Raw genomic sequence first — 27,662 nt, 5'->3', positions numbered from 1 at the left:
TTCTCTTTCTCCCTTGAGCTATAATTTAAACTTATCAAAATTTTCAATCATCTCACACATCCATGTCTAGTATTCCTAATCAGATTAGATTTCCCAAAGACAGAGACTGGGCTTACCACTTTTTAATATTTCCTAAGAAAATTCCTTAGAAAGTACTTAATAAAAGTGTATCAATTATGGAATTATTAATAAACAACTATAGGATGATAGAAGTATATTTTTAATGTTTCAATATTTAAGAATATATACCAAAAATAAAACAACTCAAAGTTTTGACTATTGTATCAAAAGTATGATACATTTTGCAACAAAAATACATTATAATTAAAATATATTTGTTATAATTAAATATATTTGTTACCCAAAATTCTACTTACTTACTAGATTTTTTAAAGAAGGGTAAAAGGTAATGTCATAAAGTAGTATTTCATTATATAGAAGTAGTTTGATTGGTTATATTCTGAAAAAAGAATGACACATTTTCTCTTATTCTTGTGAGAAAAGGATCTGTAAGATTTAACTGATCTCCAGAAAAATGTTTCCATTGCTTCAGCTGTGACATGGAGAGAGGTTTCAGGGAGTTAGACTTCTGTTGTTGTGGACCAAGCTGACAATTTCTAGAGATGGGGAATTTTTCCAATGAATCACCTGAAATAAGTAAAATAATGAGAAAATTTACTTAGGTCACTCAATATCCTATTTTTTATTATATAATGAGTTTATGTGAGTTATTACATTCGATCACCATGGTTCATGTTAAAATAAACAAATTCGACTAATTCATTACTTCTATGAATATTTATAAAGTGTTTACTGTGTGCTGATTTGAGCAATGGGAACCAAAATGGTGAACAAAAGGAAAAATGGTCTCTGACTTCAAGGACCTTATAGTCTAGTGGAAGAAATATATATTCAACAAATAACCATCCAAAGGGGTGTTATTACAGGTCCACAGTCCCTTATTTAAAGCCTTTGGGGCCAGATATGTTCCCAAATTCAGAAAATAATTGGAACAACGTGGGATAACACTCCATAATCAAACTCATTAATATTCTGCAGCAAGTCATATGAATAGTGCAAGTCATATGAATAGTTGTATGAAATAGATAAAAGACTATTGATAAATTCACATAAATCCAACTAAGGTTTTTGGCACTGAATAAGACTGTTGCAGATTTATGAAGGGGGAAAAAAAGCTTTGGTCTTTCAAGCTTCTTAGATTTCAAAATTGAAGATAAGGAAATGTGGAGCTGTATTACAAACAGAGCTAAGGGTATGAAGCTAAGACACAGGGGACCATGAGCATGTGTAACAGGAGAAGCTGACCTGTTTCATTAAGAGCTGAGGGTGAGGGAGTGGCCACGGTGCCAAAGTAGGAAGAGCCTGAGCTCACCATTTCCCACAGGCACGCCAAAATTACAGATATTTATAGAACAGCTATCTAAGAGAATGACATGAGACTAACAGGAAAGATTCCCCACAACCAAAGATAAAAAGAAAGAACAACAGTGAAATGGGTAGGCGGGGCAGAGATGCAGTTAAGACCCACACCCCTGGGTAGGTGACCCACAGATGGGAGGGTAATCACAAATGCAGAGGCTCCCCCCACAGAGCACGGGGCCTGAGCCCCACATCAAGCTCTGTAGCCTGGGGCACCTGTATAGGGAAGATGAGCCGCCAGACCGTCTGGCTTTGAAGGCCAGTGGGACTTGTCCATGGGAAAGCCGGGGGACCACAGGAAACAGAGACTCCACACTTAAAGGGCTCATGTAAAACCTCACACGCTCCAAGTCCCAGGGCAAGGCAGGAATCTGAAAAGAACTTGGGTCAGACTCACTTGCTGATCTTGGAAAGCCTCCTGGAGAAGCAGAAGGTAACTGGATTCCCCAGGGGAACCTCCATTTGGGTGCTCGGCCTCCCACCAGGACACTGGTGCTAGCAAGCATCCTTGTGGAGACCTCCCTCTAGCCTATTAGAACCAGGGGCTCATTCACCCACGAGCAGGCCAACACAGTCCTGGGAACCGTGGGCCCAGAGCTAGACAAGCAGAAACCCAGCCCCACCCACCAGCAGGCCAGCACCAGCACACGAGGTGAGCCTGGCAGTCAGCCAGGCCAGGCCAGCCCACCGTCCAGGGCACCTGCATTAGTCAGCCCCATCACGACAGAAGGGACCATGCAGCCCACACAGGGAACAACCCTGGAGCATACAGCTCTGATGGGCTCCAATGGATGTCTCCTATATAAGGTTACTTCTCCAAGACTGGGAAAAACCCAAGCTACTTAATACATAGAAATAAACACAAAGCATTAGGCAAAATGAGAAGACAAAGGAATATGTTCCAAACAAAGGAACAAGACAAAACTCCAGAAGAAAAACTAAGAGAAGCAGAGATAAGCAATCTACCCAATAAACGATTCAAGGTAATAATCATAAAGGTGCTAAACAAACTCGGGAAAAGAATGAACACAGTGAGAGTTTAACAAGGAGTTAGAAGATTTAGAGAAGAACCAAACAGAGCAGAAGATACAAAAACTGAGGTTGTAAGAAAAGAGATGACAAGATTGCTTTGAGAATCTAGAAGACAGAAGAATAGTATCTTGAAAGTAAGGGCCAAAAAAATAAAACAAAACAAACAAAACAACCCTCTCAACTAGAACTGCACACCCAGCAAAGATAGTACCTAAGAGAGAGACAAAACAAACACACTGAAAAGTCTAAGAATGAGAGACTTAACTACTAATAGCCCCTTGTGGGGGAAACAGGAAAAAGAACACAGAAAGACAGCAGAAATGAATCAAAATACACAAATAATTATAATTAATGGAAACAGACTAAAGGCTATAGTTAAAAGAGAACATCAGATTGGATAAAAAAGAAAACCCCGCCTCCTGCTGTTTACAAGAGAGTTACCTAAAGCTGAAGGGCACGAACAGATTTAAGGCGTAAGAATGCAAAAAGACGTACCAGACAAATGCTAGCCACAAGAAAGTCAGTGTAATAGATCAACTAACGACAAAATGAAAGCAAAAGACGTTAGAGATAAAGCAATCACTGCAAGTAACAAAATAAACAACAATGAAAAGATTTCACAAAGATTTAAAATATATAAAGCAAAAATTGACAGAATGAGAAACTGACAAGCCCACTGTCATACTACAAGATTTTAACATATTTCTTTCAATTAACAGAAATGTCTAACAACGACTTAGGTTATTAACAGAAAAATGGCCAAATAATCTGAGCAGACGGTTCACATAAAGGAAATAAAGTTCTTAACCATAGGAAAATTTATACTCAACTCCACTGAAAAGAAAATTAAATTAAAACTAAGCCGATAGACTATTTTTTAAATTATCAGACTGGCAAAAACCCAAACACTTGATAATCCTAAACTGGCAAAGCTGTGGACAAGTAGTATAAATGCTACAACCCCCAGTGGAGGGCATTTTAGCAGTACCTGTCAAAATATCTACAAATGCTCGTGTTCTCTGACCCAGCAACACTGAAAATTTACCTCATAGAGATATTTGAATATATGGAAAATATGTATGAATAAAGGTATATACTGACTGGAAAGAACCTAATTATATAGCTGTGGGGTCAGATAAATAAACTATGGTCTTTCACACAATGGAGGATTAGAGCTGAGGGAAAGAAAAAATGAGGAAACTCTGTAGTGGTATGTAAAGACTTCAAGCCATGCTGTTAAATGAGAAATGAACAGAACTATACACGTTATGCTCCCTTTATTGGGGAGAAAACTGGGCAAGAATATATATTCAGGGTACCTTGCACATGCATAAAAATATATCTAGAAGGATATACAAAAACTAACCCTGATGGTTTCTTATGGGATAGCAAGGCTAAAAACCAGGCAGATCAGGGTATTATGGGCAGAAATTTCACCATATATATTTTGTATTTTTAAGTAGCTGAGCTATGATATTACCAATTTATCAGTTAAATTAGTAAATTTTTAAATCTGTAAAATAAGAAAAAATTGATTTGGTAACAGAAAATGTGACTAATACAGCAGAACTCTAAATGAAGTAATTAAGAGACTATACATAGTTTTCAGGCACAAGAAAAACATTTACAAAGTGACCACATACCAGGCCACTCACCAAATCTCCAGAGCTACTAAAGAAATCAATTATCACGGGGACCATATTTGTGACTATAGTGCAGCAGCCAGAATTAAATAACAAAACTAAATAACAAAACAATAACAAAAACTAAAATACCTTTTAAAACATACTTTTAAATACCTCATAAGCCAAAGAAGAAATCATAATGGAAAATAAAAAAGACTTAGAACTGAATAATAAAAAGACTGCATACATTATGAGATTCAGCTTAGAGGAAAATGTACAGCCTTAAATACCCATTTTTTGAAAAGAAGACTAAAAATCATTAAGCTAAGGATACAACTAGAAAAATAGACAAATACAAGGAAAAAGAGAAGAGATAATAAAAGCAGAAATTATTAAAACAGAAAAAATACAATACAGAAGATCAATGTGGATCATATAAATATAAATTCTTCCGTGTCAGTCTTGCACAGTTTCACTTCTTAAACCTATCTCCATACAATTTATAAAGTGACTTCCAACTACTGGACATTGCTCTCTCAACTCCTTCTCCTGAGCCAGCTCCTATCTGAATGGTGTTAATTCTAGAGGGTTGACGCTTTCAGCTTCATTTAAGCAGCACCAGCAGATCGTGAAGTACTGAGAAATATGGTGGCCCAAGCTAACTGCCCCAGAAAGTACGACCCCATTAGGATTAAGTCCTACACAAAATTAAAAAAACAGTAGGCTTATTCTATCAAGTGTATGTTTTTTGTGAAATAGAAATAAGGATTAAAAACATTTTTCTAATTCTGAAGTCATTATTATCAGAATTTGAAAGATTTTACCAAGTAAGTCAAATTTTTCATAACTGATTCGGAAATAAGCGGAATTGGTAGAATAAGTTTCTAATTAAAATTTTCTCAAATACCCATGTGGCAGCTGCCCTATGTCCTGAGAGAAAAAGAAAGTTAATATATGCAAATGGTAAATATTTTAGTTATTCTACATTAAAACATTTCATCTCCTAAAGACAGACAAATTAACTTTACCATCATAAAAGAATAAGAATGCAACTAACCTGTACGATTTTCTCCTGTGCATTTGCAGTCAAGCAGGTCATGAGTAACACAATGTGAATTTTCGTGTAATGTAAACAAATTTTTAAGTTCCTCTACTGAAAACTGAATATGTTCAGATGTCTTGGTTAGGTCTACAACTGCCCCAGAAAGACCTTGCTTGCTGATCTGTCTTTGATAGATCTTTTCTTCTATTGTACCTGGAGAGAAAGCAATCATTACATTTCCTTTAGATCTTTACATCTGGGTTTTTTTTTTACTTTTTTTTTTTAATTGAAGTATAGTCACAGGGAACTACATCTGTTATTTTCGTAGGGTAAAATATGTTTATTAGCATACTGGTTAACAGCATAACGGTATTCCTAATACTGAAGCACAGATTAACAAAAAAAATTTTTTTTAATTATTTAAAGGGAATACCTTTTTTTTGTCACACTAAAGGGTCATTACCTGTGGTTAGGAGTCTGTAAATATGTACAGGATGTTTCTGACCATCTCTCCACACTCTAGACATTGCCTATAGAATATAAATGAGAATTCTGAGAGGACAGCAGAAACTAAGAACCCTTTCCACATAAGCAACTTACATTAATACATTTAAGACTGGGAATTCTAGATTTCACTTATAGCTTAAAACAACAAAGCCCAGGCATAGCTAAGCATTTTCTGCTTCGTATTTCCTTCCTGGGATAAAGAAAGGAACGGATGAGCACTCACTGTGGTACCACAGGGTAGCTGCAGGTGCTACACAACACTGAGAGGGGTCTGTCTGCATCAGAAAATGGGACAGTGAGTTTGGACAGCAAGAACGCAGAGAACTAGGCATAGTGAGGGCATGGGGGGTTATTCTCAGTCCAAGTAGTTAATGATTCACTCCGAAGGATCCCTAGGATACCTCTAATCAGCTCAGGCTCTAGGGAGATCCCTGTGGCTTCAGGACTTACCAATGGTACTATACAGGAAAAGGCTGATGTCCAAACCCCACACATTCCAAAGAAAAGTCTGGCCTTCAACCAGCTCCTAGAAGACAAACTCTAAGCCCCTAGAATATCCTGCCAGAGAAGAGCATCTTAGTTCACCTGGGGCTTTAGGTCACACCCAACAGTTCATGCTAACAGTGTGATTTAGGTGGGGACCCTGGGCCAGTCTGACCTCTGCAGGGGTTGGAGACTGAGCACCTATCAGTCACGGGGGTGCTCCATGCCTACATGACCGATCTCCAGCAAAAACTCTGGACACCAAGGCTCCAGTGAACTTCCCTGGTTGACAATATTCCATACGTGTTATCACTCATCAGTTCTAGGAAAATGAAATGCTGTCCATACAACTCCAGTGGGAGAGGACAGCTGGAAGCTTGCTCCTGGTCTCTCCTGGACTCTGCTCTATGCACCTTTTACCTGTGCTGTAAATGTCTGTATCTTTTCACTGTAATAAACCCTAGCTATGAATACAGCTGGTTTTTTCCATTCTGTGAGTCCTAGTGAATCACTGAACCTGAGAGTTGTCTCCAGGTCGCCTAACACAGGTACCATATGAGGTGCAAATCTCTAGGTAGAAATCTCAAAGCACATGAGGATGGACTACATTCTAAAGGAAACCAAAAGCTTCTTCTGAAATATTTTCCTAAATAAGCCAATTTTGTACCTTCACTATACCCTATACAAAGATTGATCATACAACATTTGTCACACTCTATTTTCTCCCCCTGATGGTCATGAGCATTCTAAAGGCCCAACTACACAGTGAATTTGAGCTTATTAGATGACTGGGTTTGAATCCTGGCTCTGCCTCTTACAAGCTATGAGACCTAGAACAAGATTCCATATATTAATCTGTAAAACAGGGCTTATAGTTTCCACACTTAGGATTGTTGTGAAGACTCAACAGATGGAAAGCACTTAGCAGAGTGCCTGATACAAAATAAGGGCTCAATATGAGCAGTCATTACACACCATCATCTTCACATCCCCAGCAGCCATTGTATCCCCAACAGACATTCTGTAATGTTTATTTAATGCATAAAACAGTCCTACCTGGATATCAGTGGCTGGATTCCAATCAATGTCATAGAGAATTAAGTGAGACCCTCCAATAAGGTTAAGTCCCACACCACCAGCTTTTGAACTTAACAAAAAAATAAAATCAGAAGAGTATTTACTATTAAAGCCATCAACAATTTGCTGCCTTTGAGAGATTGGCGTTTGTCCATCAAGTCTTGTACAAGCATATCCATGACGCTTGCATACTTCTTGTAAAATATCCAAGGTTTTTGTGTAGTTGGATACCAACACCACCCTGTCAATCAAAAAGAAACAATCTTTACATACAATTTAACAGCAATATTAGATTTTTTTAACTGAAAGAAAATACCACAATAACATTATCACTGATATTTATCAAATATCCAACAATGATCTTGTACAATTAAAACACAGATTCTCCTTCAAATTCAATTTTAAAGGCAATATCTAAGACACTTCCAGTATTAAGATAGTAAAGACTCCTCCTTTCTTTCTCTCTCTGAGGTCACCTTAAGAACAGTAGGAGAATAAGAGACAAGGAGACATTTATATATTAAAAACAGAGAATAGTAGAATGGTAACCTTCTTAGGAGCACAGAGAAAGTGAAACCTAAGTGCCCAAAGAGGGAGATACCAGTAAGAAACAAGTACCTGTTCATTCACACCATAGAATCTCATACAGGCCCCTCGGAAGGAAGGGGTTTAGGCTGGAGCTGTATTACAGGAGTCCTGGTAAGCAGAATCCAGGCCCTGCTCCCATGTAACCAAGTGACTTTTCTTTCTCAACTAGCATGTGTATTCTCTGGACAAAGTAAACCAAAGAAACTTAGACAAGGGAAATCTAGAAGGCAGGGATATAGTTACAAACCAGAAGGAAAGTCTGCATACCCGACGGTAAGATCCCAGCCTCCTTTGCCTGCCAGCTCTCCCAGAACACCAGCAACCAGGCTTCCCTCTCACATTTCACTCCAAGAAAGACATTGGAAGATTCATCTCTGGAATGATTTACTTGAATGACCGCAGAGAAAAGGTCCACAGATAAGGAAACCCCAAATTAAAAAGCCAGTTCGCTACCTTATTACCCACTGTGGGCCACCAGGCCACAAGCCCTGCCCATGCACACATTCTACCGTCTTGTTCTTAAATATAAATGGACACCAAAGGTCACCAGCTATTTAAAGCAAGTCCCCAATGCAAAAAATAGAAACCAAAACAAATTAACAGTAGCAAAGAAACATGAATAAAACAGAGCAATGGAGGAAACAGAAGACAACTTTACAGAAACAATAAATAGCCCCGAATAAGAGATAGCACTCAAAAAAACAGGAGGCAACACGAAAGATCAAGATACTAAAAAATTATCTTGGAAATTTAAAATGATAGGCCAAGTAAACATTTAACAGGAGAGTTGGAAGAAAATAAGAAAAGAGTCTCCTGGGAAACAGATTAAAAAGGAAAAGTGATAACCAATAGGAGAGAAGAGATAAAAGAATTAGAGAATCAATCCATAAGGTTCAATGTGTGACTGACAGAAATTCAAAAGAAAACAAAAGAAAGAAACCATTTTGAGAAAGAGAATATTTCCCAGACATAGAGTCTTCAGATTAAAAGGATCTACTAAAAAGTTCCTGTATCAATAAATGAAAAAATGACCCATATTAAGGCACATCAAGAATATAATTCAAAGCATAAGGAATGAAGAAAAATTGCTACAGTATGGAGGGCCTTCAAAAAATTAAAAAGAGAATGATCATAAACTCTAAGTCCTTGGAATATCTTGCCTAATAAGAGCATTTTAGTTCACCTGGGGCTTTGGGTCACACCCAACAGTTTGTGCTAACAGTGTGATTCAGGTGGGGACCCTGGGCCAGTCTGACCTCTGCAGGGGTTGGACACTGAGCAACTATCAGTCACGGGGGTGCTCCATGCCTACATGACCGACCTCCAGCAAAAACTCTGGACACCAAGGCTTAAGTAAACTGCTCTGGTTGACAATTTTCCACATGTGCTATCACTCACCAGTTCTAGGAAAATTAAGTGTTGTCCATATAACTCCAGTGGGAGAGGACAGCTGGAAGCGTGTTTCTGGTCTCCCCTGGACTCTGCTTCGTGCTCCTTTTACCTGTGCTGATTTTGGTCTGTACTAAATAGTTCATAGAAAGTTTCCTTGTTTTAGTCACTTCATTGTTATGAAAAATAAATCTAAACATTCACATAAGTCAAATGGTACTATAAATGCTCCAAAGAGATTAAGATTTCTTGACAATTAAATATAATTACTTTGCAATCCTTTGTATGTATTTTTTACTTAATTCAAACACAGTCTGAATACCTCCTACAAAGATAATTAAGACGCAGCCCCTGCACTAGAGGTGCTGACATAGAGGAGAGGCAGTGAGTCCCACATACTGTGAGAAAAGCTCCGTCAGAGGGAGGTACCGGATGCTAAAGGAGGACAGAAGAAGGGCATCTAACTTAAGATGAGGCCAGGGGCTTCCAAGAGGAGAAAGTATCTGAGCTGAGTCTTAAGGAAGAGAAAATTGGCCAGATGAATGAGAAGTGGAGGTCCGCCAGGCACAGGAACCTGTACCATGCGAGAGGAGAGGGCGAGAAGCAGAACAAATTGTAGGTTCTGCAAATAGTCTGGTATGACTGGACCACATGGTAGGTATGAAGGAGTCAAGAGGGATGAGGCTGGAAAAGGAGGTACCAGCCAGGTCACGAAGTCAAGAGTTACACAGTTTAGAAATTTCTAATGTGCTACAGAGTTTAGAAATTTCGGGAAAGCAACTGGAAATCTTTGAATGATTTTTAAGAAAATACATGTTCACGTTTGTATTTAGGAAATATAATTTAGGGCAACATTGATATGCAGTGTGGTTGAAAGTAAGAGGGAAGTAGTTTATAAGAGACCATTATAATCCAATCAGTAATTACAGAACCAAAACAAAAATCTTGGTATCAGAAAGGATTCCTGAGATTAAGAAATGAAATCAATAGAATGTAGTGACTAATGACATCAGGAAAGTAAAGGAGAAAAGTGAGTTAGAATGACGAGGACTTTTTGCTTCACTATGGTACCATTCACCAAGCCAAGGAAAGATGAAAAAGGATGAAACCTGCAATAGCAAAACGATGAAGCTGGTTTGGGACACGTGAGGACTGAGGTCCAACAGGGCATCCAGACAGATTCAGATGCCCTTTAAACAAAAAGAAAAAGAGAGGCTTGGACTAGAGATACAGATTTATAATTACTACCACATGGATGATAGTTGAAACTATGGAGAGTAGAGATAAGCCAGGAAGGGTGATCAGAGTGAGAAGGAGGCTAAACAGAAAACCCTCAGAAGTACCAGCATTTAAGGGACAGGAAAAGAAGAAAGGATTCTGAAAGAGATAAAGAAACTAGTTAGGTATTATGTATCAAGACATCACTAGGTTTTTTTCTTAATATATGTATTTACTTTACATTTAGTTTTTCTTAAGTAAAAACTTACACATTGTTAATGTTAAGTTTACAAAAGACTGGGAGCTGACCATGTGCCCAAAGAAGAAAACAACTTATTTTTAATGCTTTCTTCTTTTCAAAAAGAGGCAGGGAGGGGAAGCAGTAAGGACACAGCCTAAGCCAAAATTCCACCAACACTTACAAGCCATTTGTTAAATTGACCTCTTACTTTTCAGCAGGACGAAGTTCGTGGACAGCAGCCAAGAGCTTTGACAGCACCTGCAGTTTTCCTGACTCTTCCTCAGTAACCGTGAGAGGGTTGTAATCAGCAGGGAACACACTGATCAAACCTTCATATAGATGCCTTTCTTCATTCTCATCCCAAGTTGAGCTATGCTCTTTTTCCTATTCAAAAGGATGATTATTAATGCTGGTTCATATTTATCTTTTTTTTATCTGGGAGGGAAAAAATGCTAAAATTATGGGAAAAAAACCTGAAGATTATTAATAGCTACCTGAAAAGCCCAATCTAATTGTTATCTAAATCTTTATAGGTCACAATTTGGTCAGTTTTGATTACTGCTCCCTGAACCCCACAAGTGCAGTATCACTGCCTGTGTGTAGTTGAGGGGGGAGGAGGCGGAGAACAGAGAAATAAAGGAGAGGAAAAGAGAGGGCAAACAGTGCCAGGAAATCTATCCTCTCCAAAACCCTGAGACTTCTCATCATTGCTACCTCATCTCTCTTCCTTCCCTGCCGTTACTTTTATCTCCTGATTTGTGGGCTCACACAGTACCTCCTAGATAATCAAAATCAAAGCACAACTGTTGACTCAGTCTTATCAATTTCTTCTGCAAGAAGAAACAACTCTACCAAGAAGTTAACTCAGAAATGTATTCCTACTTAAAACAGTTTATTTTACCAATAGTTTTTAGAACAATTTTATTCCAAAAAGATTATCACCACCCTCTGAAATTTCCCCTCCAAAACTGACTGGCTGACATGTGAACACATAACTGGAGATTACATTTATTAATGACTGCATGGCTTTTTTAGGTTAAATTTCTGGGATTGGCAGTTCTCATTCTCGCCCACATTTACCAGATTTATCACTGTCCTTGAAAACTTTGTTCAGCCTACTCCCCGCTGCCTGGAATGTGTCATCATTTTTTTGCCCCATTATCCTAATCCTATAAATATTCGAGGACCGAACGCAAATTCCATCTGATTACTCATAGCCACCCTTTTTGGGGCATTGAGTCTTAACCTTTATGGTTACACAATACATTTCAACTTTGAATTTATTTAATTGTGCAATTAACTATATACTTTTTTTTTTTATAATTCCCCAGTGTGTGTTTTTATAATTCCCCAATATAATTTCATGTGTGTTGTAGTCCTTCTTTAATAATAATAGAAATATCTTAAGGGCAGTGAGTCATGTAGTGTAAAAAGCTGGGCGCAAAGTACTAATTTTAATTTAGCTTATTCCCAAAATAGGGCAATGTTTGGGTAAAGTTACTTGATTAAAAATAGTTGGAACCCTAAGATATTTGTATCACTGGAATATATGAGAGGAGAGATGGTTGCTAGCTGCTTTGGGCTAGGTTTCTGAAAATGCATACACCTTGGCAAAGTTATCCAACGACCACAGACCCAGAGTCTAATCCACAGCTTTTCATATTCAGAAACTTGCATATGCTTAAACTCTAGGGATATGAGTCATACTAACCAAATTAAGAAACTGAGTAAGTCAGAATATAAATTTATTGACCTATGAATGAGACCTACCTATTTATATCAATTGGTTATGCATTCTGTCTCATGAAAGGTCAATGGGGAAGCCATATCATCAGCAGAAAGTTGTCTGATGGATATTAAATCAAAATACAGAGGAGATGAGTGATCTTAATGCACAAGTTCTCAGCCAGGAACACGTTAATCAGAATCATTTGGGAGAACTTTTTCAGAATCTTCACGGCTTGAGTCCTACTCTCAGATTCTGAATCAGCTCGAATGTGTCAAGGCCTGGAAAAATAGTCTTGATGAAGACTATAATATGTAGCCCTAATTAAGAATCAACTAATAGATAATGCCTTTATACTGCGAAGGCCTGACACATGGAGGTGCATCGCAGAGATTTATCAGTTAGTCTTCTCACGTCAACTAGACAGGGTGGTCTCTTCTCTGACTTTATGCAACCCTTCAGTTGTGAGTTGTAAACTTTTTTTATTATATCCCACCTATATTTCTTGAAGAGAAATACATCACCTTGACTGAACCTGGGAAACAATCTGCTTTCAATAGGAGCACATTTATAAGCCACTGCTTGAAGTTTACTTACTTTTATATGTGGAGGCTCATTTCAGCCACTTTGTATCAATCCTTGTTTGCTATGATGTTAGAGGGAAGGCTTTACTGAATCTCTGACTGTAAACTGTGTACCCTATTTGAAGTTTGTAGTATCCTATGCCTATTATTAGTTAAGTGGTATATTCTGGGCCATCAAAGGGTCTTCCTTTTAAGGAAATATTTTGTCTTCTATTTCTGTTGGGCATTATGCCCAAACGGTTTAATTTTTATCACTGTGTATAGAATCTGCTTCTTTAAAAGTTGCTTAATAAACTGTTATAATCCTGTCTACTGCAAAGTTACAGAAAGCTGACTTCTCCTATGATAAACAATGCAAATGTAATCCATTGTAGGAATAAACTTGGAGAATTCTGGTAAGACACCATATTCCCTAAGTAATTAATTAATTAATAATTATTAATTAATAAATAATTAATGGCACCCACAAGTTTTCTTTTGCTTTGCTTGCAAATTATAATTTTACTGTTTAAAGGAAAAATGAAACAATAAAAATTAAAAGTGAGTTGGGGATAACAGGGTATTGATAGTTAATGTACAACTTCCACAGCCAGGCATTCTGCTAGGCTCTTTCCGTATTATTTCATCAAATTGCCACAATAACATTATCAGGAAGTTGTTACCATCTCTGCCTTGCAGTTAAGACTGGCTAAGGCTCGTAGACGTAACTTGACCATGGTTAAACTCGCCCTTAGTTAAAGAACTAGTAAGTAGTAGAGTGGGGACTGATACCTAGTTCCAACTCCAAAACAGAAAACTCTCACCGTGCTCCACACTGCCTGATGTTCATTAAATATCCAAATGGGCAGCTCAACTATGTAGCCATTAAAAATCATATTTGTAAAAAGCATCTAATTTGAGGAAATGTCCATGACTTATTTAGTGAAAAAGAACAGTCGACTTTTAAATAATAAGCATAGCATCATTGAAGTTAAGTTTCTCTAGAAAAAGATTACATGCTTATCTCTGAGCTCCTGTTTCCCCGCCACAAAATGAGGCTGGTAATGACAGCACTTATGCTATAGAAATGTGTGAAGAATAAACAAAATACTACTAGGAAAGTACTTAGCGTTTTGGTACAGTGTAACTGCCTAATAAGTGCTAGCCAGGATTATTAATACCAAAATGTGGTTTTCTCTGGCTGGAGATCTCTTTATAACAAATTCCTCAAAGTGGTATTGCCAGGCCACACGATACATAAAATTTTAAGGTTTTTGATACAACGTGGCCAAACTATCTCCCAGTTGTACCAACTTACATTCTAACTAGTACATGGTCTCTACTGGCTTCTTTGTGATTTTCTGAATTTTTTAAGTTTCATACAACAACCATGTATTACTTTTATAATACGAAAAAGTAATTTTTAATGATAAACTTTCTATTTACTAGCATGAAACAAATGAAACTGACTGGCTATGTTAATATAAAACAGGAAGGGAAACCAGGACCAAGCAGTAGATGGGGCACTAAAGGCACGGGGCACACACTCCAGAAGGCAGAGCCTCAGACCCATTTCATCGCTGGTTCAGCTCAGTGGCTGTGAACACGCTCTGAGGAACAAGCAGGGCTGGGGGAGCGCTGGGGCAGAAGCTCACTGGAGAGGCGGCACAGCTTGTGGAAAACTCACAAGTGCCCTCTTAGGTTCATATGACACAGAATCCTCAGCTCAAAATCCTGACACAGCTTCACACGCTACTTACCTTCACGGAGCTGAACAAAAGGCAGGGGTGATTGCACAGTTTCTTAAGGGCTCCAATACATATTAGATGAGAACTATTTTCCAACAATCCTTGAAGACAGAATCTGACAGCCTGAGAATTCAGCAGCTTTCGATAGAGTTCGATCTGCAGTGCTCCTGGTCGGCAAAAGACTACATTCTCTATTTTCGGTGGGAGATACTTATTTATGACTTCTTGGGTTCTTCTAAGGATAAAGAGCCCAGTGAGGCAGGTAAGCTCAGCTGCCCTTCTCTCTCCCAGCTCCTTTTCCTCCTGGAAAAGCAGCAGACTTAGAAGTGTTTTAGACAAAAAAAATCACACACAGTTAAAATGAACATTAAGCATTTTATAATAATTAACCATCTACTAATTGCTTCCCTTTGGATTTTTTTTAACAAAAGAAATGAAATATAAGTTTAGAATAGAAAAAGCAACTATGATCTCTTTCAATGTTCAGCATAATTTCATTGAGAGCCACTAGAAATAAGTAATCTACAAACTGGATTATTCCGAAAGCAAACTTTTATGTGAAGACAGTAATGGTACATAGTCTTAAAATCATTAGCAAAGAACTAATACAGCAAATTCTTGGAAGAAAATATTTTGATAAGTTATTGATCCTAAAACTAAGCCTACAAGAAATTACTAGCATGAGGCACTGCTGATTCTTTCAGAATCATTACATGTTGTTCATTAAATAATAGTACATTTTTAAAGTCAAAATACAGTATGAATGAAATATATTTTTAAATTCTCTATATGGGGGAGGCTACTGCTCAGTGGTAAAGTGCACGCCTAGACTGCATGAGGTCCTGGGTTCAATCCCCAGTACCTCCATTAAATAAATAAATAAATAAATAAATAAATAAATAAATAAATAAATAAACCTAATCACCTCCCCTCAACAAAAAAATTTTTAAATAAGTAAGTTCTCTATATAGAATCTTTTTTTATTGAAGTATAGTTGATTCACAATGTTGCATTAGTTTTAGGTGTACAGCAAAGTGATTTAGCTATACATATACATATATATATTTCTTTTTCAGATTCTTTTCCATTATAGGTTATTACAGGATAGTGAATATAGTTCCCTGTGCTGTACAGTAGGTCCTTGTTGTTTATCTATTTTATATATAGTAATGTGTATATGTTAATCCCAAACTCCTAATTTATCCCTCCCCCAACCTCTTTCCCCTTTAGTCACCAGTTTGTTCTCTGTGTCTGTGAATCTACTTCTGGTTTGCATTTTTTTTTTTAGATTCCACATATAAATGATATCATATAATATTTGTGTTTCTCTGTCTGACCTGCTTCACTTAGTATGATAATCTCTAGATCCGTGAGTGTACAGAACTTCACAGTGAAGTTTAAAGTAGATCCCATATGTACACAATTGTTTCTGTACAAATCATAGAAAATTTCCCTTATATTTTAAAATTATTTTCAATTTTTATTACAAAAGAAATAGGTCCACCGAAGAAAGATCAGAAAATAGTTATGCAAAAATAAGAAAATTAAAACCAACTTTCATCAACCAGAAAAAACCGATGCTCACAAGACTTTTTCTGTATATCTTCAAAATTGTGTTACATAAATATGCAAATATATTTGATGTTCTACTTTTATTTTTATTTGTAACCAGAACAGGATCTCAAACTGAAAGCTTCATGGGAACAAGAAACCAGTTTGGCTTACCATCATATTCCTCAGTGTTTGGCACTTAGCATTTGGCCCACTTTTAGTAACTAATATATAAGTGTTGCGTAAATAAATGAATGTGACTTTATTTTTAAATAATGTATCATAAACATTTTCCATGATATCAAATATTTATGCATAAACCATTATTTCCTGGATTATGGAAAATACTCAATAAACATTTGTTAACTAATGATGGTACTGTATTAATTCTGGGATTCACTTTTTTTTTCACTCTAACTTCTCTATAATAGGATGCTTTCACAATCAATGACTTCTTAACATTATAATTGACAGAATGTTTTCCTTACTGGTACAACAAATAATGGTGCATCTTAGAATTAATAGTACTTTAGGTTTAATGAATGCAGTACCCATACAACACGCAGAATCTAATTTAACCATTTGCCTGTCTTTACAAATATTTTATTTCTAATTAGTTTGTTTTCTTTAGTTTGTTTCTAATTTTTTACCCTTACAGCTAAATCTCTAAGCACATCTATAATTATTTCTTTATAATAAATTTCTAAAAGTGGTATTGCCAGGCCACAACATATATCCTATTTTAAGACTTTTGATATATATTGCCAAACTATCCTCCATCATACCAATTTATATTCCACCAGAAGAGGACAGTTATGGAACTTGCTATTACTGTGTAAATCCAACCAGCTAAAACATCAGTAGAAAACCACAAAAGTTACTTCATGGTTATCTGGCTGACTTTTTCAATACCAGGATAAGGATGAACATTTTTATATGTTTACTATCATTTATAATTCTTTGTGAAGTGCCTATTTATACATTTTTTTAAAGTGATAATGTCATTTTCTAAAGTAAGAAATGGAAGAGGAATTGAAAGATTATGGGAAAAATAAAGAATTCAATCTACTAATTTAATTTTTCCTAAATTAAAATAATACCCAAGTTATGGATAATTTTCCCAGACATACTGCTCTTTTTTAACCTACTTATTAAAATAAATCATACCTCAGAAGCAGAAGGCTGTCTTGATATAATGATGGGTTCTTCATATATTTTTCTATAAGATGACAAAGAGCCTAATATTCCTGGATTTACAAAATCAATTAATGCAAAAAATTCTTGGAGATCATTCTGAACTGGAGTACCTAAAGAGATAAAAGTGATAAGAAGGTCAAATTCGTGCTTTACAATATCAGGTCTTTACAGAAATTTGTACTCTCTACCCTAAGAGTATCAAACACAAGCAAAGTCTCAAACTAAGAAAGAGCAGCTAAATCAAGTTTTTTTTTTTAATCGAGTTTTTTTAAATTAATAATTATATAAAATTTTAACTCTGGTTTTAACTGTCAACTAAAATCTTATTTAGTACAGCTCTGGAGTCTAACTGCTTGGGTTCAAATCCCACCTGCATCACGTACTCTATGAATAACCCTGGGCAAGTTTCTTACTTACAATTTTATCAGCTGTAAAATAGGGGTAAAAATAGCAGCTCCTGGGGTTGTGAGAATCAAAGGAGTAAACTCAGACACTAAGAACAGTGCTTGGAGCACAATAAATGTTCCATAACTGTGAACTGTTGTCATTATAACCGTGTGGCTCTGGACAAGTTGCTTAAGCTCTTTTAAATTAAACTCGGGATTTTTATTCACTTAATAAAGTGGGAAGGGAAGATAATAATTTCCCAGTGGTATTACAATGAAAAGTAGAGGAAGTGGATGTGAAGTGCCTGACATTTAGTAGACACAGTGAATGGCACCTAAGATCATTACCTGACAAAGTTATCAGGTAACACTGGGATCTTCACTAATCCTAAAGGTTGACGTGGACTGTAATGGATTAACATACCCTGCACATATCACATACTCAATAACTTCTAATTTTCAAAGAAACACTAGCATGTTTCAACAACTGTAATAACATAAAATGAACATATAAATCAGCATAGTAGAACAGCATAATTTCAGATGAGTTTTAAATAACAGACCACAAAAAGTTGTCCAAAGATACAAATAAGAAGTAAATAAAAATGCACTTATTTCAGTAACAGACAACATGGATTTGACAATGTTAGGGAGTTTCATGATCACTTCCTTCAAAACTAAATGGGTGAACCCAAGGTTGGACCAATGCTTACTAATTTTTTTTAAAACATCTAGTTAATTCCAAATTGTTTAGACACATCACAAAGTTAAAGAAAATATATTTATATTGGTATGCATTTTGTTTAGCCCTTAAAAGAATTTCCATGACAATGATTAATAAAAATAGGGAAAATGGGAAAAGCAAGAAGGAAAAAGGGGAAAAAGGTACAAGGATCATTGTGGTTGGCTTCCACTCATCCAACCCCAAATGATTAACCCCAGCTAATTGGTAATCCTATCCCCTTTGCCAATGACTGATGGAAGAAAGGGCCTGTCTTTACTTGGGGTCCCAGAAGCAGAACCTGAGATAAGAATTGGGCTACACATGATTTATGGAGAGAGTACTCTCAGGAGAAAGGGAATAATGGAATCAGAAAATGCAGGAGAAGAAACTAACAATTTAGCTTGAGCTAAATTATAGGAGCCTTAAGAGCAAAAACTGCATGATAGAGTTGGTCCTGAAATTACCCTGAGGCAAAGGAGCTAGCATTTTTAACCCCTCTATGTGAGTCACTCATTGACCAAGCCGCAAGGGAGAGAGGAAGCTCTCACTCAACCAATGATAATTCTCCAGAAAAGGCAGGATTGCTTAATCATAGTCCCAGCAGCTTAGGGATAGGGCGAGAGCCCAGAAGAGGCGAGCTAGGGAGGGCACCAACAGCTTCCACCAAGAGTGTGTGACCCATCCTTCCCAGTGAGATATGAGAGGAAGTCAGAGAGAAGCCTGGGAAAGCTTCCTCACTCTTAAAGATGGAGCAAAAGGCAGAGCCAGTCCTGGTTCTCCTTTAAATACCACCACTGCTAGGTGTGATATCTGGAACTGCTGTGGTCACCTGCGAGGAGCATGAGGATGAAGTCAACCCCAAACATGGCACAGTGGAGAACAAAAAGAACCGGAATCCCTGACAACACTGTTCAGCTGCCGTACCACCACCCCTGGAACCTGCCCTAGCTCCAGACTCGCAGTTGTGAGAATAAGCATATCTGGTCCAGGTATCTGTAACTTGCACTTGGAATCACCCTAACTGATACACAAGGGAAAGAGGCAAAAGCAAAACTGGGAAAAAGAAAAGCAAAACGTAAGAAACGGAAAACTAGGGGGGAGGGTATAGCCCAAGTGGTAGAGTGCATGCTTAGCATGCATGAGGTCCTGGGTTCAATCCCCAGTACCTCCTTTAAAAATAAATCTAATCACATCCCCCACCAAAATAAAATAATTAAATAATACGATAATAAAATAAAAGAACTTGTAAAAAAAGAAGGGGAAAAGAAAAAGGATTTAGGGCAGAAAATAAGAAGGAAAAAGAAAAAAAGAAGGAAAAGAAAAGAAGAGAAGGGGCATGTGGCTACAAGAGAGCCAATATAATACACTAGCATAGCATCAGTCTGAGAAGTTGTCACAAATGTCAGGAAGTTGTCTAGTCCCCAGTTCACTGCTTCTAGTATTCTTTTCTAATTCTAGACTAAGTAGAACCTGTAGAAGAAGCTAAATAATTTAATATTAATAAAAGTCGAGCAGCAATGTCCTGTGACAAGAAAAAAGGAAATACTGAAGACTGTCAAGTAAAGTTGGTATGTTCACTAAAACTACTTTCAGGGCGATGGAAGTGGAACTTCTAAGGAAATTGAGAGAACTCTCTTTCCCTACCTCCATCCCAGCAATAAAAGCTTTTTCTTTGTTTTACTGTTTACCTTTTAAGGAGACATCAGTCTACCACCCAACCCAAGTATGGAACACTGCCAATAACTACACCTGTATCCTCGTCTACTACCTCCATGAAAAGCTCCAAGAGCTCTTCACACATACTCATGCATCACCTTTCCTCTAGTCCTGTAATTTCACTTCTAGGAGTCTATACAAAGAAATTACATGCTGATAGATACTCATCACATTTCAAAATTATGCAATGTCATAGGAAAATGTTTACATTGAGTGTATTTTGATGTGCATACGTGCATGTTTGAATAAAGATGTATTTTGTGTGTGTATATATAAAGAATAAAGACACATGCATGTTTCTTCTGTGAGTGTGTGTGTGTGTGAGTAACAAAACATGACAAAATGCTAAGTTAATTAAGAAATTGAGATTGGAGGGTGATTTCCATTCTCTAGTTTCTAAGCATGTTATAATATAGCTATATGTGTATGTACCCACGTATGCATCTGTGTGTGTGGTAGATATTTAATGAGAATTTTGCTTTGAATCTCACTCAGATTTTTCTTTTTTATAATATGATGAAAGAATATCTAACATCTTATAACAAGATGCTGTGGACTGAACTGTGTCCCCTCAAAATTCATCTGTTGAAGCCCTAATTCCCAATGTAACTATTTACAGACAGGGCGTTTAAGGAGGTAACTAAGATTAAAGATGTTCGTAAGGCCGGGGCCCTAATCCAATATGATGACTATCCTTTCAAGAAGACAGAAAGACACAGGGATGCACACACAGAGGGGACGCAGCGAGCAGGTGGTCATCTGCAAGTCAAGGAGAGAGGCCTCAGGAGACACCAAACTTGCTGACACCTTGATGCTGGACTTCCAGCCTCCAGAACTGTGACAAAACACATCTGTGCTGTCGAAGAAGTTTACCACCCAGCCCGTGGTATTTTGTTACAGCAGAAAGCAAAACCAAATTACTTTCACTTAATTCTTAGTCTTTGAACACCTATTAAGCACACAGCACCGCATGTACTCAAAAACAAATGTTACTTCCATAATAAGACACAAACCATCTTGGGAGTGAGATGTCCTACCACTACAAAAGGGGAGACTTTATTCAGGCAATTCTAAGGAGATAAAAACCAACTATAAGTATGTCTAAATGTAAGAGGTGATTAGTGCCAGTTTTCACCTAAATTCACAGTTCAGATGCAGCAGCGACAAGGACAGGAAAACAGAAACGAGCTAAAGAATAAAGGAGGCAACGCTAACCCCTCAAAGGAAACGAACACTAGTCACCATCAGGAGGGTCCTTCTGAATGACGACCCACAATCATTTTCTACTAAAAATATTAAATTTAATTTGTAAGGCTAGTTGAATTGATATTTGCTTATAATTGAGAATATTAGTAAAACTGTCCATTTCTGCTAAAGGACATCATCTGATTTTCAAATAGAGGAGAATCTACTATTTTTCTATTATTATTACCTAAAAGTAATTTTAATTTCTCACCCCAAAGCAAGGTGTGGGAGAAAAGCTACACTGAGCTATACAGGCCTAATTCTAGTCTCGGCCTTAAGGTAAAAAGGAGTAGGCAGAAAAGGATTCATGTATTTACACACAGTCAGTCCCACCTTTCCAGACAGTCTGGGCCAGAAGCTTTGGCCAGCAATAATCTGTATGCATACAGCACAAACATAGAGAAATAATGGATATTTATGTTAAACACTTACCATGTGTCAGGTAGTCTTCTAAGAACTTCACGTGGATTAACTCAGCTGGCCCCACAAGAACCCTAAGATCCCCATTTCACATATAAGGAAACTAAGGTACAGAGAAGTAGAACTCACACAAAGGTGCACAGCTGTAAATGTCAGACTTGGAAGCACAGGCAGCCCAGCCCCACCTCCTACGTTCTTCACCACAATACCATTGTGTTTACTCCTCAAAAAATCCAAAATCTGGGTTGCAGAACATTGCAGAGGGATTTGATCATTCAGAATCCTACCAAGACTCAACTAACACAGCTTTATTAGTATAGTTCCACCCATCACCATCAATTCTTTGGATGCCAAACATCACACTACAAGTTCTGCCTATTCACAAGGCAAAAATAACATCTTCCCAAAAGTAACTACTGACCAGTTAGAATTATTCTTTTCTCACAAGAGAGGCTAATGAGGGCTGTAGTTGTCTTAATGGCGCTGTTCTTCAAACGATGCCCCTCATCACAAATTAGAAGATCAAATTTTATACTCTTAATTTGATCCAGGGATCGAAGTAACATTTCATAACTGATGATAAGAACAGAATAAAATGGAGATTTGGCGAATTCATCTACTTTGTGGTCCTAAAAAAAAAGATAATATTTAAAAAATCACTGGCAGAAACTGTGTGGAATCAAATTTAAGCAGCATATTCCTGACATTAACGAAGTACTAAAATATGTTAACTCAACCAAATTATAGGGCGATTCCATTTACCTGCAAAGTGTTACATACACTTGAAAAACTGCTGCACAGAGAATGAAAACCGTAGTACTGATTTGGAAGGCTAGAGATTTAAAAAAATGACCAAGGCCAAACTTTCAAAATTCTCTTACCTGATCAACAGTAAATACCTTGATCCTTTCTCTTCCTAGCCATTTTTGAAATTCTTTCCTCCAGTTATTCACCAAGCTTCCAGGTGTGACAATAAGTGTCTTCTTTATTACTGGCTTGCCACCATAGGGTCCCTGACACTGTAGCGTCCAGATGAGCGAAATACATTGCAGTGTTTTCCCTAAACCCATTTCATCAGCAAGAATAGCTCCACATCTGCCATTCACCCTGTTAGAAACAATTATACCTCCTTTAATCACAGGAGGAAAATATTTTACTCTCCTAACATTGTCACCTATTAGTCAAGAACCAGAAGCTAATATTTTATAATTAGGATGAATTCTAGCCCCCACTAAATACGTTTTCTAGCTCTTCATTCAACTGATTTCTAACATACTTCTCTCTTGCATCTTTGATAATTATATTCATAATATATTTATTATCAACTAAATTACTAAAACAAATTGAGATTACAGAGTTAAACCTAAATCATCTGTTATTATCACGTATATGTATTTAGAGACTAGAAATGAACCCCAATTTTATATCTATTTTGAGAAATTTAACTATAACCATGCTTCTCAGCACTAACAGTTGGGCAATTTTTATCAGTTTCAGTATTAGATATTGAGACAGTTTAAATATATTGTAAGATCAACTAGAAAGATCTATCAATCTGTATTTATGATCCTCTAACAGTAAATGAAGTCCTCAACCAAAATAGCTCCTTTCACTTTAACAAAAACCAAACACTAACTGTTTGGTCTAATACATGTAATTTAGTAAAAATCTTATCTTACAAACCTACTTGGTTAATGTAATTTAAAATTAAATATTATAAGGAATATAATTATTAGTAATTATTATAGTAGTAGTAATTATTATAGTAAATATAATTATTAGTAAGTCATATTTATACCACTTCATAGTTTTTACAGCTCTTTGATATGTATGAGATATACATTTTAAGTTATAAAGTCCAAAGGAACTAATCAGGATATTATCAAAAATATAAGTGTAGTTTCTTAATCCATCCTATTTCTTATTAGTGGGAATAATAACCAAAAACAATTTTACACATGTTTTCCATCTCAATGGGTAGAGAAAAAATTATAAACATCAGTTAGAGCCACCATTATTATTTTAGATCAACAATTTGCCACTGCAAGATTCCAGCTAATGGAGACATAGTGAGTGGCAGAGAGAAAACAGTGACCCGTCCTTACATGGTGGAGGGAAGAGAGCAGGAAGTCCTCAGCGAAAGATGAACCTTGAGCATATTTTTAAAGGTAAATAGGAACTCACTACATTAATTGGATAGATCAATAGAGTTAAAGCTTGAACTGAATTCCTAGCAAGGAAATATAAGGGTAGGAAGCTGGAGAGACAGGCAGAAGACAGAAGGTGAGGGTACTTACCCTTGAAACCTCAGACTGTATCTTGTAGGTCAGCATCTCCCAAACATTAGTCTTTCATGACTACCATCACAATTTTTTGCCATATATGTGATACTATATTTGTTGTTACGTATTTATTATTTTTCTTTAAATTAACTCATTTTACTTAGATTTATTGGAAAAGAAAATCATTTCTAAGCATAATTTAGCTGTGAAACCAAAAGTTTAATGTGCTAATTTTTCTCTAATTATTCATTAACTAAATATGCTACTATTAAAGGTTAAAAATAAGGTTTGTCCATGTACACCTAAAATGATCCCACACACCACCCATATCACAATGGCTCCAAGTTCTGAGAGCTGTAATGATTTTAAGCAAGGAAGTGTCATGTTCAGAACTGTTTTCAGAAAAATCAAACTGGTGGTGATAAGCAGAATGGATTTGAGGAGCATCAGAAGCAGATACACCAGTTAGGAGCCACTGCAAAAGTCCAGACAAGGAATAATTTTATCACATCAGTGATGAGAGCTGCTACCATGAGGTGCCAGGAAAGATTAGGAACCAAATGCTATTTAGGAGGTCAAAATAATTAAAAGCTCAGGTTTGGTTAGATAGAGAAGGTAAGAGAGAAGAAATCAAAAATGGTATGATCTTCAAAAAAGAAGAGCAGATTCAAGAGAGAACAAATCTATAAAGTTTTCAGGAGATAATATTCCCTTAACCTGTCAGCATTCAAGGGACTTTTAGATTTGGGGGAATTTACATACCCAACTTCCTAGTAAATGACATATAAAAACCAAGGACCTATGCATGAAAAACAAAACAAAAAAAGGCCTGGAAGGAAATGCACTAAGAGCTAGCAGAGACCTTTGATTCGTTTCACCCTCTTTGTCTGGCTCATATGAATCTGTGTGTCTTCTACTTCAATTGTACTTCAACTACAATTCTTAAAGAAAACTCAATTTTAAAAGGGAAGGGACTCTTTTTTTTTTTTTAAGTAGAGTTGAGATAAGAAGAAAATCTTTTTCCAAAATCCTCATAAGGAGGATGCCCAGGTCCTAGCAAGATGTCTGGCACACAGCATCCATCAAGATCCACTTTTGGAATAAACGCACACATAAAGTACCATTTGCCATTCCTACCAACTAACATTCATGATGTGCTCACAAAGACGTAATATGCCAGGCTCTTACTAGAAAATCATTATGTTACAGGTTAAATCAGAACTCGGATTAGACCAAACAAATTATTTACTTTCCTACCTCATTCCCATCACACATTCATAGAGGAATATGATTCCTTCTTTCTGATGTGGTCGAAGGTGATACACAAGGTGAGGATCTACCACTACATCCACAATAGGAAAACAGTTCCTGTTGAACATCCATTGGTGATTATTATCTGGTCGTAGCATAACAAGGGAATCTTAAGAAAAAGGTAAAAGTATAATTATAAATATATTCCAGTTTCACTTTTTCAGTAACTACGTTATCTTGCTTTAATTACTCAGAAGAATAGAACTGTTTGCCATCATTTGTGGCAAAAAAAAAAATCTTCAAATTCAGTAACAATAATGCTAAGCAAAGGTACGAAGTTTTTTAAAACCACAATAAAAATTTTAAATTAAAAAATTAAAATCTCATAATGCCTTATTGATATAAGATTTCATGCAAAGAATTACAAAGAGTTTTCCAAACTTCATGCCCAAAAGCACTTGGAAACCACTGAAATTCACTATTGTCTAACAAAGAATTCAGTAAGCCACAGCACTTAATAGTTCAGTATTCAGAGCAAAGAGAACTATTTCTAACTGAAAGCACAGGTTGGAATTTTGCCAGATGCTCTTGCTAACACTCAACTTCTTATTCTGGAAAGGCTCTCCAAACTTAACATAAAGGCTCCCTTTATTTTCAGTTCTGTGCACACTAACAATGACCATTACTCCTATTAATCAGAAGAACTGAGAAAGAATGACAAATTTTCCATTAATTTCACTACCACTATTTGCTCAAAGCTAAATACTACATTTATGAATGTAAAATTCATGAATCTTTGCAAAGCAGCATGAAGTAATCACCAAATAATAATGTAATTCCTTAGAAATATGCTAATACAATTTAAAAGATTGACTTAAAATCACCCAAATAATCAAATATAACTAGAAAGCCAGTCTCAACGGATAGATCAGAGCTCAAATAAACTTAACAAAAAAATTTTTTTGATATTTGTTTGTCTACATCATAGTAAAAAAATGAAATAGATGTTAAAAAATATAAAACAAAAAGAAAAAAGAGAAGAACAAAGAGACGAGAAAATGAGATTAAAAATAGGTTCCAGGAGCTTAAATAAACATCCATCAGTGTGCAACTACATAGTCACAAAGAGTAAGAGTCTGGCCATGTTTGCCAATAATAATTACACAGAGGAAAGTCTTCTGTGGATCTTCCCAGGTTTCTGAGCAAATAAAATGAACTCCCATTTTTGAGGTCAATTCCTGGCAGGTAGGGGTCTAAGGAGTGGAAATGGAAACCTTAGCCCTTGGGTTTCCTCTGTATCCCAGTAGCAAAGCAAGAGTGTATGCCCTGTGGATTTCCAACCAAGAAATGGCCCAGTTTTTTTCTATCTTTTAAAAGGTACAAGGGGGAAGGGGATTAGAAAAAGAGCAGATAGAGGTGAGGATGACACAGCTCAAGCAAGAAGGACCGTAGAATCATAAGTCATCTAACAAAGCACCCAGCTTCAAGAAAGATAAAACCCTAAAGCACCAATGCAATGGGACACCAGTTCAAATCTTAAGATGCCCCTCTACCTTCAAAATGATGGGCCATCATTTACTGCCAACAAACTCTCTCATGCTTTAGTTTTAAGTCTACAACTTAGTCCTACCCTTGGCAAGATAAAAAATAAATGGGAATAATCAACTATTTACTATTTACAAAAAGGGCTTCCGTACACACACACACACACACACACTGAGGTACACACATATATAAATTATCAAAATAAAATTTTTCATTCAGTCAACAAATTATGCATATATTGTACACAGTATATGCCAGACACTCTAAGTTTCTCCTGTAGATATTAGAACCCACATTTTACACATGAAGAGGCAAAACATTAGTGAAGTAAATAAATGGTTATCCCAAGAGGTCAGAGAACCAGTCGAAGCAATGGCACAACCAGGACTCTGACTTGGGTCTTTGACTAAGCACAGTATTCTTTTCAGCCCCTCAGAGCCTTTACATGATAGGAAGGCAAAGAGAAAGAAGAATAAAGGAGAGGCTTGTTAAAAGAGCTGGTGTGACAGACAAAATATTTAGATAAAGAGAAATCAGAAGCATAAGTTTCCAGTCTCTAAATTTCAATTGACTCAAATAAGTTAGTACAGAGCTAGGAATTTTTAATTTAGCAGTTTCAATCCCAATTATACCAATAATTATTGTAATTTAAGCAAGTAAGTTCAT

General features: G+C 36.6%; 1 protein-coding gene across 1 annotated transcript in view; it reads right to left on the bottom strand.

The window, feature by feature from the left end:
• Positions 1-204: 204 nt before the first annotated feature.
• The window catches only part of RAD54B (RAD54 homolog B), a 69,388-nt gene continuing 41,930 nt past the window's right edge, over positions 205-27,662 (bottom strand). Inside the window, exons 6-15 of the mRNA XM_031439333.2 lie at positions 25,458-25,620; positions 22,800-23,025; positions 22,340-22,547; positions 17,398-17,537; positions 14,692-14,982; positions 10,851-11,026; positions 7,186-7,447; positions 5,603-5,669; positions 5,155-5,352; positions 205-648 (exon numbers count right to left, since the gene is read on the bottom strand). Of these exons, the coding sequence (XP_031295193.1) occupies positions 431-648; positions 5,155-5,352; positions 5,603-5,669; positions 7,186-7,447; positions 10,851-11,026; positions 14,692-14,982; positions 17,398-17,537; positions 22,340-22,547; positions 22,800-23,025; positions 25,458-25,620 (1,949 nt within the window). The 3' untranslated portion in view covers positions 205-430. The remainder of the gene's footprint in view (positions 649-5,154; positions 5,353-5,602; positions 5,670-7,185; positions 7,448-10,850; positions 11,027-14,691; positions 14,983-17,397; positions 17,538-22,339; positions 22,548-22,799; positions 23,026-25,457; positions 25,621-27,662) is intronic.

Source organism: Camelus dromedarius, chromosome 20, assembly GCF_036321535.1.
Source record: "Camelus dromedarius isolate mCamDro1 chromosome 20, mCamDro1.pat, whole genome shotgun sequence".
Taxonomy (NCBI): Eukaryota; Metazoa; Chordata; class Mammalia; order Artiodactyla; family Camelidae; genus Camelus; species Camelus dromedarius.
The sequence above is the reverse complement of the archived record's forward strand: the minus strand, read 5'-3'. Positions and strand labels throughout refer to the sequence as shown.